The sequence below is a fragment of the Terrapene carolina genome, unplaced genomic scaffold, assembly GCF_002925995.2.
Source record: "Terrapene carolina triunguis isolate 2854851 unplaced genomic scaffold, T_m_triunguis-2.0 Scaffold234, whole genome shotgun sequence".
Lineage (NCBI taxonomy): Eukaryota > Metazoa > Chordata > Testudines > Emydidae > Terrapene > Terrapene triunguis.
Genome location: NW_020664585.1, coordinates 11,952,386 through 11,965,861, shown reverse-complemented (window position 1 = coordinate 11,965,861; position 13,476 = coordinate 11,952,386). Strand labels below are relative to the sequence as shown.

The 13,476-nt window shown below is 40.6% G+C and overlaps 1 protein-coding gene across 1 annotated transcript in view; it reads right to left on the bottom strand.

Annotated features, from left to right (window-relative positions):
• The window catches only part of ADGRD1 (adhesion G protein-coupled receptor D1), a 251,344-nt gene extending 240,401 nt beyond the window's left edge, over nt 1-10,943 (bottom strand). The window contains exons 1-4 of the mRNA XM_024205752.2: nt 10,342-10,943; nt 10,216-10,252; nt 4,305-4,388; nt 2,007-2,102 (exon numbers count right to left, since the gene is read on the bottom strand). Coding sequence (XP_024061520.2) covers nt 2,007-2,102; nt 4,305-4,388; nt 10,216-10,252; nt 10,342-10,407 — 283 coding nt within the window. The 5' untranslated portion in view covers nt 10,408-10,943. The remainder of the gene's footprint in view (nt 1-2,006; nt 2,103-4,304; nt 4,389-10,215; nt 10,253-10,341) is intronic.
• Nucleotides 10,944-13,476: the final 2,533 nt, after the last annotated feature.

The following is a 13,476-nucleotide window of genomic DNA, read 5'->3' as shown; positions in this document are numbered from 1 at the left end:
GCAGTGGGAAGAGTCATATGGTGTTGTTCCAGCTGGGAGATACCAACCATAGCCCTGGCTAAGGCTTCTGTATCTGCAATCACCAGGATGTAATGGCAGAGATAAGGAAAGATTGTGTATGGCCCTAGCACAGATGCATGGTAAAGGACCAGGGCATAAGGAGCCTTTTCTATATGTGCCCTCTGTTCTTGGGTCCAACTCAATAACAGTCCATGTACAAGGAGAATGCAGAGACTTGACCCTTTGGCACCCCCGAATCACCCCAAAGATGTAGAGGCAGGGCTATGGCCCCATTTCCCTCTACATTTATCCAGCGAGATGGCTAGGTATGCTATAGGGAATGGTCTTTATCACCCTAAAGATGGTGCAACATATGCCTTCCCCCGGTGACTGGAGGATATTGTGTCTCTTGAGCCTAATCGTAAAGCTGTCCATATTCAGTTGGAACCATGACGGGGGGCAGCCAGCAGCCAAGTAACCTGTTCCCCACTCTGGGGCAAAGAGGACAGGCTGGTATAGGGAGGTGTAAAGGACACCTTCAGTGAATCTGGCCCAAAACATTTCTTGATTCACCCAAAATCTACTGTCCATAAAACATACAGTCTCCAGATATCTTCTCTTCCTTAGGGGCAAAGAAAAAAAAATCTAGATCACCCTCTAAACTCCAGCTACCACTTGACTCCTTTAAATCCTTCTAAGGCTTTAGCTTTACGAAGTGAAGCGAATTCTCTATGAGCGGCATAACCTCTGAATTAACCTAGCCAGGATAAATCCCAAAGAGCTACACATTCCTGTTTTCATAGTATTTCCTTTGGCATCGGTGTCACTCTCTTTAATGCTCAGATGGAATATATCTTATTGTGTGACAACTATAAAGCAGATCAGTGAAGACTGGAAGGAATCAGGGTCATTTGAAGTTCATTATTAATAGAGTTCAGAGTTGCCAGCCCACTCCTGCTGTTAGAGAGTAGAAAACTACAGTACAGGAGTCCTTTTGCTTTCAATGCTAACCCTCTTACATTCAAGCTGCTCAACTGGCATCTACTTAAACCTATGCTGCCTTCATCATCTCATTGCTCACTTATGTTTTTCTAACAACCAGCTGTAAATTGATACCTAATTATGAGGTAGGTAGCTGGTCAGATTCTAACTGCAGTTACATTCATATAAATTTAGAGCAACCATCCTGAATTCAGTGAAGTGACTCCAGGTTTATACTGGTGCAAGTGAGCAAAGATTCTGACCCAGTAAGTTTTTATTGAAAGTGCCTGCCGGGGTAGTCATCATTTTCCACTCAGCTTATTCTCCCTTTGATCTATTGGCTGATGTAAACGTAAAACAGTTTTCATTAAAAAAAAAACCACAACACACCACACACACCTGCATGTCTTCCACCTGTTTTTTCTATTATTTTAATCAAAAATGTCATGATGGGTAGCTCCCATTTTCCCTTGCATCCTCCAGAATTGTTTGAAGTTTCTCTTTTTTAACACTTTACTTTAAAGGCTACAGATTGAAGAAAAACAGCTCTTTTTTCTTTTAACTTTATAAACAGAGTTTATAAAGAACAGAGTTCTTTTAACTCCTTTAAACAGACAGTTCAAATTATATTGAAACTTCATGCCAATTGATTTTTTTTTCAGTGCCTGTGTTTACAATTCATCTCAAATGTTTTGGGTTTTTTTGGGCTTTTAAGGACAAACCCTGCTCTCCTTAGTCATGTGAGTAGTTCCATTGAAGCCAATGGAACCACCCAGATGAGTAAGAACTGCATGATCAGTACATAGCCAAGCCAAATTCTGCTTGCTTACAGTGTAAATCCAGAGTTAATAAATAACATCACAGCAGTTTTTCCAGATTTATGCCAGCGTAACTGAGAACAGAATTTGTCCCATAAACTCCAGAGGATCGTTTAAGAATGAACCAAACAGTGTTAACTTCAAACCCAACATTATCAGACTAGTCCAAATTTGACAAATGCAGAACAAAAATACTTGAATCCTCACCTACGGTTGCAGAGAAGTTAGAGTAGGCAGAGTCATTGGTATATACAAAGGTAGAATTATGGGAAGGAAGCACAGTGAAGTTGTGGATTCTTAGAGCTGGGTGGAACAACAAAAGAAAATAAGCAAAACAATGAATAAACACAAAATCAATATGAATTGTCCAGTCCATATCTCTCAACACAGCATAGATCAAATATTACTCAGTGGCCCTTTAAACTATAACATTCTAGCCTCCCTCCATCTCTTTTTTTCCTCAAAGGGCTTGTCTACACATAAAGGGTGTTCCACTTTAACGATAGTATAGTTAAAGTGGTATAACTGCCCCCAGTGTGGACACAGTTGTATGTTTTACACCAGTGTAGCTATTCCCTTAGGGGAAGGGAAATAAATTATAACTGCATCCACACTAGGGGATGTATTGGTATAAATATACCAGTTTAAAAAAAAATAGTCATCCCCTTAAACCAACATAGTTATTCTGGTACAAAATCTGTGTGTAGACCAAGCCTAAGGGAAACTAACATGGCATTATCAGTAACTTCAAAACGACAGCATCAATTTACAAAAAAAAAAATCATATTTTGGTCTGCAGATATTTTACCTATATAATGTTAAGAGCCCTAAATTATAAGTTATTACAGAAAAACACATTTCTATTGTTTTGATTTGCTTATTTTGTACATTTGACAGCATTTTGTATGCAGTCATTTTCACTGTTTGTCCTGAATAGACAGTTAAGACTTGATTCAAAGCCCATTGAAATCAATGGAAAGACATTTGTTGACTTTGAATCAGTCCCAAAATCAGTGGAGTATTTCATATAGCAAAAGAAGAGAAAAAATAGAAAAAATATCAAGGTAAAACTGCAGGAAAAAAGTTAGCAGGGGGACAAAGGTTCAGATGTAGGACCTGAAAATACCTTTAAACCCTTTATATTTTTTTTAATTCACTAGATTCCAAATCAGTGATGTCCCTTTAATTTCCTCAGTCAGTTCTGCCATTAGGATATTACCACTATAGACCTGAGATAACAGCCAGTCAGTATGGAAAGTGCACAAAAATAACCTAATTTGGTGATACTGACTCCCACAACAGTGAGCTGTTGAGAGGTATGAAACTGGATTCCAGCCACACAATGACTTCAACAAATAAAATGGATTAACATGAAGGACAAGATTATGATGCTCCAAGGTTTTATGAGACGAGACATGGGATGAAAACAACTGCATGAAATTACAAGTGGAAAAAATAATGTGAGAGACTCTAGCAATGAATAAAAGAGTTGCGTAATCATAGAGTGGTATCAAAAAGCAGGAAAATGGTCACCTGCAGTAGAATACAGCAATAAAGAAAACCTTTCTTGTGTCTCAGAGTCAGCCTTCAGACGCAGGCATGCAACTCCCATTGAAGTCAATGGGAATTATATGCACGTATTGGAGGATAGAATAAAAGCAACTGCAAACTAAGAAAATGGATTATCTACAACAACATTATGGAAAGAATTCAACATTAAAAAAAACACACACACACACACAAAAAGAACAAAACATTTTCAGGTGTTTTTGGCATCCTTCCAGAAAACATACTGTGGTCCAATCCTAGAAACCTTCACTCACATGAATAATCCTTATTCATATAGGTCATCCCACTGATTGCAATAGAAATGCTCATGTGAGCAAGTGTGAGCAAGATCAGGCCCTATAAATTGAACTATTCGAATATATGCTTGAAATGGCTTCTGAATTTCAGCAGTTATTGTTCCTTTTGAAAAAGAGCACTTCCTAGCCTCAACTGTGTATTTCTTGCTCTTATTAATTATTATTATTATTATTTAAGAGCTGCATTTCAGGTTAGCTTTCACAACACCTAAGTCCCTTTGTAAATCTAGCCCAGGGCTTACAGGGCCTTATTGTAAAATCAATAAGAGTTAGACACCTAACTCCTTATGGACTAGTGAAAATCCTGCCCATTCTATGTATTTGTGCATGGGCAAGTATATACCAAAGCAACTGACAATAATATGATTTTAATGACACTTTGGAACACACAATAATTTCTCTTCATAACCGTAAAAATGTGTAGGCTACTCATAAAATGTCTGAGAATACTTTGGAAAAAAAATCACAGCTTTGAAATGCAAAATCATTTGGACTGTCAAAACATTTGACGAATAAGTAGATCTCAGCTGCCATGGCTTTAGCTCTAACCTATTTAGCTTTCATATCTCCAGCTCCCTTGCTACTTACTGACTCTCACAAATACTTATGTTACTGTCATTGTCACGAGTCCTGCTTCTACCTCCATTTGTATCCCGAAACTCATGGATTCCATCCATATCTTCCAGGGGCCAGTAGTGGGACGCTGTCTGTAAAACTTCAAACCCTTTCAAGGAAACACAGATTTTAAAAGGTCAGAAACACAGGAAAACAAGTCTCCGCAGATGCTTCAATGTAGAAACCAGAAAAAGAGCGGGATCAAACGGTTAGGCAAAATAAAACATTTTATGTAAACTACGCACTGCACACAAGGAGCGAGCATTTGAAATAAATCAAAATAAATAAATAGCAATGGGGATTAAAGCCATGTGTTATGCAACAAGATTTCTGACAGCGCATTGCAGGGGACCTCTGTTTTAAAACGTTGTGTACTTACTCTACTTTCACTGCAGTAGAAACAGGCTATGGCCTAGTGGCTAGGGAGGAACTTGTAGACATTGTACATCTTGATTTTAGTAAGGCTTTTGATATAGTCCGGCATGACATTCTCATAAGCAGACCAGGGAACTGTGATCTAGATGAAATTACTATATGGTGGGTGCAAAACTGGTTGAAAGACTATATCAATAGTTTGCTGTCAAATTGGGGGGGAGGTGTATCTAATGGGGTCCCATAAAGATCTGTGCTGGGTCTATTACTATTCAATATTTTCGTTAATGATTTGGATAATGGAGTAGAGAATAGGTTTATAAAATTTGTGGATGACACCAAGCTGGGAGGATTCACTAGCATTTGAAGGACAGGATTAGAATTTAAACCAACCTTGACAAATTGGAGGATTGGTCTGAAATCAACAAGATTAAATTCAATAAAGACAAGGGCAAAGTACTACACTTAGCGGCGGGGAATCAAATGCCCAGCTACAAAATGGAGATTAACTGACTAGGCAGTAATCAGTTACTGAAAAGGACCTGAGGGTATAGTGAATCACAAACTGAACAGGAGCCAACAGTATGATGCAGTTGCAAAAAAGGCTAATATCATTCTGAGTGGTATTAACAGGGTGTTGTATATCAGACACAGGAGATGGTTTGCACCGATGAGGCCTTCGCTGAAGTACTATCTCCAGTTCTGGGCACCACACTTTTGGAAAAATTTGTGGACAAACTGGAGAGAGTCCAGATAAAAGCAACAAAAATGATAAAAAGTTTAGAAAACCTGACCTATCAGGAAAGGAAGGTTAAAAAAAAACCTGGGCATGTTTAGTCTTGAGAAAAAGAAGACTGATGAGGGACCTGATAAGGCTTCAAATATATTAAGGGGTGTTACAAGGAGGACAGTGATTAGTTGTCCTCCATGTCCATTGATGGTAGGAAGCAAAGTAATAGGCTAAATCAGTAGCAAGGGAGATTTAGGTTAGATTTTAGGAAAAGACTTTCTAAATATAAGGATAGTTAAGCTCTGGAATTGGCTTCCAAGGGAGGTTGTGGAATCCCCATCATTGGAAGTTTTTAAGAACAGGTTAGACAGACACCTTCCTGGGATGGCCTAAGTTTACTTGGTCCTGCCTCAGCATAGGGTCCTGGATTAGATGACTTCCTCATTACCTGTCCAGTCCTAGATTTCTGATTCTATGTTGCATAATGATAGAAGGCCTGATCCTCAGCTGGTGGAAATCAGCACGGCAGTACTGAAGTCACATTCTGACTTATACCAGCTGAGGATCTGGTCCTAATATTTTAATTTAACAAATACATTTCTATATTTCATGTACCCCCTAACATTACCATAAAGCTTAAGCCACAGTATTTAGATCCCTTTAATGACAATATCCAGAGAGGGCCCAAATGTCATACAGGGCAATGCGCAGAATGACAGTTTCCTTTCTACAGCACTCTTCCTCCTTTTCTTACACCTGTGGGAGCCTCTCCACACGTGTTCCAGCTCTGCAGAATTCAAGGGGCATGTGGAAGAGGCAGCTGAGTGCCTTAAGACTCTTCCTATATCCCCAAAACCCACAGGGGAAGGCAGCACAAGTTAACACACCTGCAGGCTATACTGATCTGTTCTGTTTTCACCTCTATCCTGTGAAGACCTTCCTCTACTGATGGGCGCTGAGCAACCACAGTAAATTAACTGCTAGAAGCATGGATTCTGCAGGGGCCATGTTGTCCAGGTTTTGGGGCAAGCTAGGGAGGTGGAACCCAGCAGCAGAACTATAGGCAAGGGACATGCCATGGGGATTTTGGAAGGGTGCACAGGTTAAGGTGTCAGAACCACACACTTCACTGGAAGGAGTTTTCTGGACTGGGTCCCAGAATATTTAGTGGCATCGGAAAAGAGTTAAGTGCTCTGTATGCAGCAGCTGCTATTTCTTCAGAACCTTCTTTTCCCCAAAAAGTGAAAAATAAATCTTATGGCTAATAGGAACATTTTGTTTCCCTAAACATCTTCTTCAGTTGCAGATGGTTACACTGAGCTCCAGGTGGACAAGTTGACAAAAGCAGAACATCTGATGGTTCCCATTTCCCAGTGGCAGACTTATCTAGAGAATCTAATTGATGTCAACTAGAGAACACTTTAGGGAGATGAGAGTTCTCAAGCTGGAGCAGAAGCAGACTTCCCAGAGCAATTAAGTGGTGTGTTAAGGTAATGCTTTATTTTAAGGGTCTAGCATTAATAATAAAGGCAAACACAGATTGTATTTTATGTTATCTTATTATTTGTAAGAAGCTTTTTTATTCCTAGAATAACTAATTTAGCGAGCTGTGCTGGAAAGAATGTGTAACCAACCAGAGCAGTGAAAGTTGTAGGAGAATGAGAGAGTCATATAGTAAAACCCTCTTGCTATTGCAAACGAGCATTGGTTCTTTTGTTCATCATGGTGGGAAATCATTCTATTGGCATCCGGGCTTTGGAGCTGTGCTCCAGCTCCAGGCAAAAACCTGCAGCTCCACTGCTCCGGAGCTGCTCCGCGCTCCAGCTCCGGGCTCCGCTCCAAAGCCCTGAGTGGCATAGATTAATCTGTTTATGCTTTTTTTGTGGGGTGGGGGAAGACATTACAAATCCAGCATTTACAGAGGTTACATTTTTTACTGTTTTTTCAGTTGTGTTTTCAATTGAATTTGGTGCTAGTTTTTTGGATTAGGGAATGGGGCTGATGTGATTGCTAAACACCACAGCAGACAGGGAGAGGGTTGTGTGAGAAGCAGAAGTAGTAAATTTAGGCCTGTGGAACTAAGGCAGCTGCATTTGCTGCAGCCCTGCTTCAAACCTAACCTGCCAGCCCAACTACTAGCCTGTTTAACCATCCATAGTGTTGTCTAACACCATTGATCCATACAAGGGACTGGAATCCCCAGCTGCCCTTCTTGCCTAGAAACATTTGCAGTGGTCAGAGAACCTCTCTCAAAAGAAACTACAGCATGAGAGAGCATGTCACTGGTACACAGTGATACAGGCATCGATGAGGTGAAATGGTGCCACATGTTACTTTGCATACTTGCAAAACCTATGGCCAGCCCTAGCTGGGAGAGAGAGAAAGTGTTTAAATAGGAAGATAAATCACAAGAGAGAGACACTCACACACACTTGTAATCTGATCTAATTTCCTGAACAACCAACCAAAGCTCCTGCTCCCCCTGGGAGTTTAGGTGTGAAAAGAATGCCGAGGGAATGAGATATAGGATTAGGAGGGGGCTTATTTTCCTTTGGGTCCCTGAAGCTTTGGCATGTGCCCTAGTTCTGTCTTCCAAGAGCATACACTGGCACCCTCCAGAGGAAATGAGGGCAGCAGCTTTCCACGGCACCAGGAGAATCCACATGGGCAGATGACGTTGATCCAATTTTTCTATCAGACTTCATGGAAAGCAAGCAACTCTATCTCTTTGTGACAGCAAACTGGGCAAAGCACAAAGCGTGCACACTGGTTTGCGATGCTCCTCTGTGCAGATATCTCCCACTCCCAGTAGCATCTAATTTTCAAATGAGTGAGGAATGAGAAAAGGGATTCCGAGCTACCAGCGAGTAGTCAGAGAAAAACAAAAAAGCCAGAGAGAAAACGAAGATAGCAATAACTAACTGCATCACAACACGGCACTTCATTATCATTAGCTATATTACACTAGCACCTAGAGGCCCCAACTGAGAGCAGAGCCCCATTATGCAAGACGTTCTACAAATGCATCGGGAGAGTCCCTACCCAAAAAGCCTACAGCCCTAACAGACAAAGCTAGGGAGGGGAAACAACCTACCTAGCATCAGACAATAGACCGGTGGCAGAGCCAGGACTAGAATGCAGATCCTTCCGATTCCCAGTCCAGCATCTTATGCATTAAACCGCACCGCCACTCCAGCTAATGACCAATCCATCCTGAGGGGGCTCTAACAACAACAGGTGGAAAACCACTTCTATACCTGCTCCCTTGATTTCCCTTTTGTTTTGTAACAATCATTAAGGAATTGTCTATGCTACACATAGAACCAAGCCAGAAGACCAAATTACAACATAGTTCAAATCCATAGACTCATAGACTTTAAGGTCAGAAGGGACCAATATGGTCATCTAGTCTGACCCCCCGCATGATGCAGGCCACAAAAGCTGACCCCCCCACTTACCCTTAACTCTGCTGTTGAAGTCTCCAGATCGTGATCTAAAGACTTCAAGTCGCAGAGAATCTTCCAGCTTGCGACCCCTGCCCTATGCTGCGGAGGAAGGCGAAAAACCTCCAGGGCCACTGCCAATCTACCTTGGAGGAAAATTCCTTCCCGACCCCAAATATGGCGATCAGCAGAACCCCGAGCATACAGGCAAGATTCTCTAGCCAGACCCTCATTTTACCAGCGATGGCCGTTATTGCCTAATTGATTAGAATCACGTAATCCCATCAAACCATTCCCTCCATAAACTTATCTAGCCTAATCTTGAAGCCAGAGCATAATTTAGGGATTCGGGTGATGCTACACCCCCATACTAGGTTTCCGTACAACAAAATTGTAACTGTTCTATAACCGGGTTGCCCAATATATAAAGTTGAACTAAAACCTATGTTTCTTATATTGCTTCACCAGCTAAAGGTTGACCAGCCTTATCTGTGGGAATTGAGACCATGCGTTAACATTTGCTAGATGAAGGAGAAACAAAAGAAACTCGCAGGAGCAAGGGCAATAGTTCAGGTATACTGTAATTACGAATGAGATAACAAGGCAGGGGTGGGACAGATGTATTGCAATAGCACCATAGAGCTTTTGCTGCTATAAACAGGATTTTATTTTGAAAGTAAATACACATGGGTAGGAATTAAAAACACAAGGCAGTATGTGGATTGGTTAAAGAGTAAGATTGTACTTGTACACCACCATGAGGTTAAACTATTTGTGTGAACGGAAGATCTTTCCAGTTACAGACACACAAAGTAAGTCTGAGTGATTTTTGCATTGAAAACAGATGACTGGAGCTCAGAAGAAAAACATGCTTAAGTTCAGTCCTGAGCAAATTACATTTAAATCGTAAAAGGCTTTTTTTTAAAAAAAAAAGACTGAAGCTATGCAAATACACCGTAAAGTTTACAAACTGGCATCTCTAGCTGTAAGTCAGCGAATTTGAAGTGCTGCATGCTAATGCAGACCGTCAAAGAGCAGCTCAAGGTAAAAAAATAAATAAATAAAGTTGTAAACAGATTCTCAAAACACAATGGTTTGCAAACTACTGCATGTAAATGCAAGCAGCATTTCTTTTTGTACTTGTTTATGCAGAATGTCAGTGTACCGAGAACTGCAATTGTAATAGATTAAGGTTGTCTAGTATTCTAGACTGATTGCCCTACATTATATTTTTAGTATCGTCCTTATATATGCATGTATGGTGGCTGTTCCCTTGGAACCACAAAGAAAATGAGATGTGCATACCAGAAAGCAAAAGTTTTAGTAAACATACTGTAACAATTAAGCACAAGATGGTAGTAATAATAATGATAAAACAAAAAATTCCTTACCTGGGTTTTTGGATAGCCGTGAATTGTTTCCATACACCTGCACATAAAACAAGACATTGTGAAGTAAACATATCGATAAAAGGAAATCCAAGTAAATTTTAATGTTAATCATGTTCAGAATATTACCTGATATTTAGATTGAAATAGAATCAGCAAGGAATAATGACAGAGCAGAGACAACAAATTGTTCATGGTCTTTGTGAGGTTAAAAGTGCAACTGAGACCAAATTCCTGTGAGATTTCAATCACAAACACAAATTTTCTTTTGCCACTTTGTTTTCTTTTAAAAGGGGCATTTTCCACACAGGGTCAAGATGTCCATTCCTTCAGTGACAGTAAAATATGCTTCCAGATCCTTCAGAAATATTTGCCTCCTTCAAACTTGGATTCCTTTTGTTATTCATGAATATATTACTATGATTGGAGCAAAATTATAAGATGAAATATATTAGTTGCAAAAATGTACAGTTCCACGGGAAAAAATGCATATAATTCTGCTGCAATTGGTGCCAAAAAAAGAGAGATCTTATTTTTCAACTTTTGCTTTCTATCGTTGTCTTTTACTTTCAACTGTTTTCACTTTGTCAAAGATCCGAAGTCAGTTTTGGTTCTTCAATTAAAAAAATACCTCTTTATTGTACATCGGACAAACTCCCACTATTTCCTTAGGAAGTGGATTGAAATGAGTTGCTAACTTCTTGCTTGTCTGACTCACGTTTGCACCTTCATCCAAGATCTCTTTGGGTGGAGAGAAAGTCTGAGTGATGTCATGCTTTCTTCTCAAACTTTGTCCCATTCTCGTACTCTATTTATATCATGTTGCTGCTGTCTCCTTTCTGGGTCCTAACACCAGCCTGCTAGGAACATGTGGAAAAAAGTCAATGTAGTTCAGAAAACAGATTAAAGAAACCACTGTCAAAATTGTTTCTTGCAAGTTTGCACACTGAAAGAAGGAACAAAGCCAGTACAGATATTAATATTTCAAATTCTTAAAAACCATAAAATAGGTTTGGGGCACAAGTTTTGTGAGACAATCAACAAACCATTTATTACAATACTTAGCATTTATCCAGAGCTTTTGTCTCTGAGGAACTAAAGTCATGAATATATGTAAGGTAGTTAAGCGTCACAGCACTCCTGAGAGATAGGGGAATTTTATTATCCCTGTGTATAAACAGGGAAATTAAGGCACTGAGAGCCTAACCGATTTGCTGAAGGTCACACAGGAAGGCAATGGAAGATGTGGAAATGGAACCCAGATCTTCTAACGCCAAGTTGTGTACATTAGCCACAAGTCCTTCACCCTCAGTTTTGATAGAATAAATTGTACCGAATAGGTTTCCTGAGTAGTCCTTTATCAGAGCCTCAGTTTTATTCTAACCCAGAGGTTCTCCAACTGGGGGTCATGACCCCTCAGAGGGTCACGAGGTTTTTAAGTGGGGAGTCACGAGCTGTCAGCCTCCACCCCCCAAACCCTGCTTCGCCTCCAGCATTTATAAAGATGTTAAATATAAAAAAAAAAAGTGTTTTTTAATTAATGGGAGGGGTCGCACTCAGAGGCTTGCTGTGTGAAAGGGATCACCAATACAAAAGTTTGAGAACCACTGCTCTAACCCATACTGTGTGCACTAACAGTCATTTTGGATTTAACATAACATTGATAACTAAAACAGGTTGCAATTTTCACTTTTTTGAACAAAAATGGTCTTGTTTCAAAAACAAATTTCCACAGAATTTTGTTTTAAAATTTGGTGGTTTTTCAGAGAAAAGATGAAAAATTTCAGTTTGTTGTTCCCCCCCCCCCCAATCCTCTTTCTCCTCCACCTTTTCCTCCTCTTTCCCGACCAACCCCCAGCATATAATGGTATAGCAGAAAACTACCCCTTCCTGCTCCCAACACCCCTCCCTTTTAGGCCCACCCCCTCCAGACCCTGAACTCTCCTTCACAGGCACGGACTTCTGTTTTTGACAGGGGGCGCGAGCAGCAGGCACAGCCTCAGAGGGGAAGAGGCCAAGCGGGGGCAGGGCCTTGGGGCGGAGTGCAAGCAGAGTGGGGGTGGCGGGTAGGGCCATGGTCCAGGTGCTGGGGCCCACAAAAGATTAATCTGGCCCTGTGGGTGCCGAACACCCCCTATTTTTTTTGGTGGGTGCTTGAGCCCCGGAGCTCCCACAGAGTCGGCGCCTATGCCCTCCTTGACTCACCCAGTTCTGGCAAGTGTACAGTGCTCACTTTATATTCTTTTTTATTACAAATATTTACACTGTAAAAATGATGAACAAAAGAAATAGTATTTTTCAATTCACCTCATATAAGTACTGTAGTGCAAACTTTTTATCGTGAAAGTGTAACTTACAAATGTAGATTTTTTTGTTACATAACTGCACTCAAAAACAAAACAATGTAAAACTTTACAGCCTACAAGTCCACTCAGTCCTACTTCTTGTTCAGCCAATCACTCAGACAAGTAAGTTTGTTTACATTTACGGGAGATACTGCTGCCTGCTTTTTATTTACAATGTCACCTGAAATTGAGAACAGGCGTTCGCATGGCACTTTTGTAGCCGGTGTTGCAAGGTATTTACGTGTCAGATATACTAAACATTCATATGCCCCTTCATGCTTTGGCCACTATTCCAGAGGACATGCTTCCATGCTGATGATGGTCGTTAAAGAAAATAACGCATTAATTAAATTTGTGACTGAACGCTTTGGGGGAGAATTGTATGTCTCCTGTTCTGTTTTACCCACATTCTGCCATATATTTTATGTTCAAGCAGTCTCGGATGATGACCCAGCACATTTTAAGAACATTTTCACAGCAGATTTGACAAAACGCAAAGAAGGTACCAATGTGAGATTTCTAAAAATAGCTACAGCACTCGACCCCAGTTTTAAGAATCTGAAGTGCCATCCAAAATCGGAGGGGGACGAGGTGTGGAGCATGCTTTCAGAAGTCTTAAAAGAGCAACACTCAGATGTGGAAACTACAGAACCTGAACCACTACCACCACACAAAAAAAAAAAAAAAATCAACCTTCTGCTGGTGGCATCTGACTCAGATGATGAAAATGAACATGTGTCGGTCCGTTCTGCTTTGGATCATTATCAAGCAGAACCCATCATCAGTATGGACGCATGTTCTCTGGAATGGTGGTTGAAGCATAAAGGGGCATACAAATGTTTAGTATATCTGGCACGTAAATTAGGGTTACCATATTTTAAGCCTCCAAAAGGAGGACACTCCACGGGGCCCCGGCCCC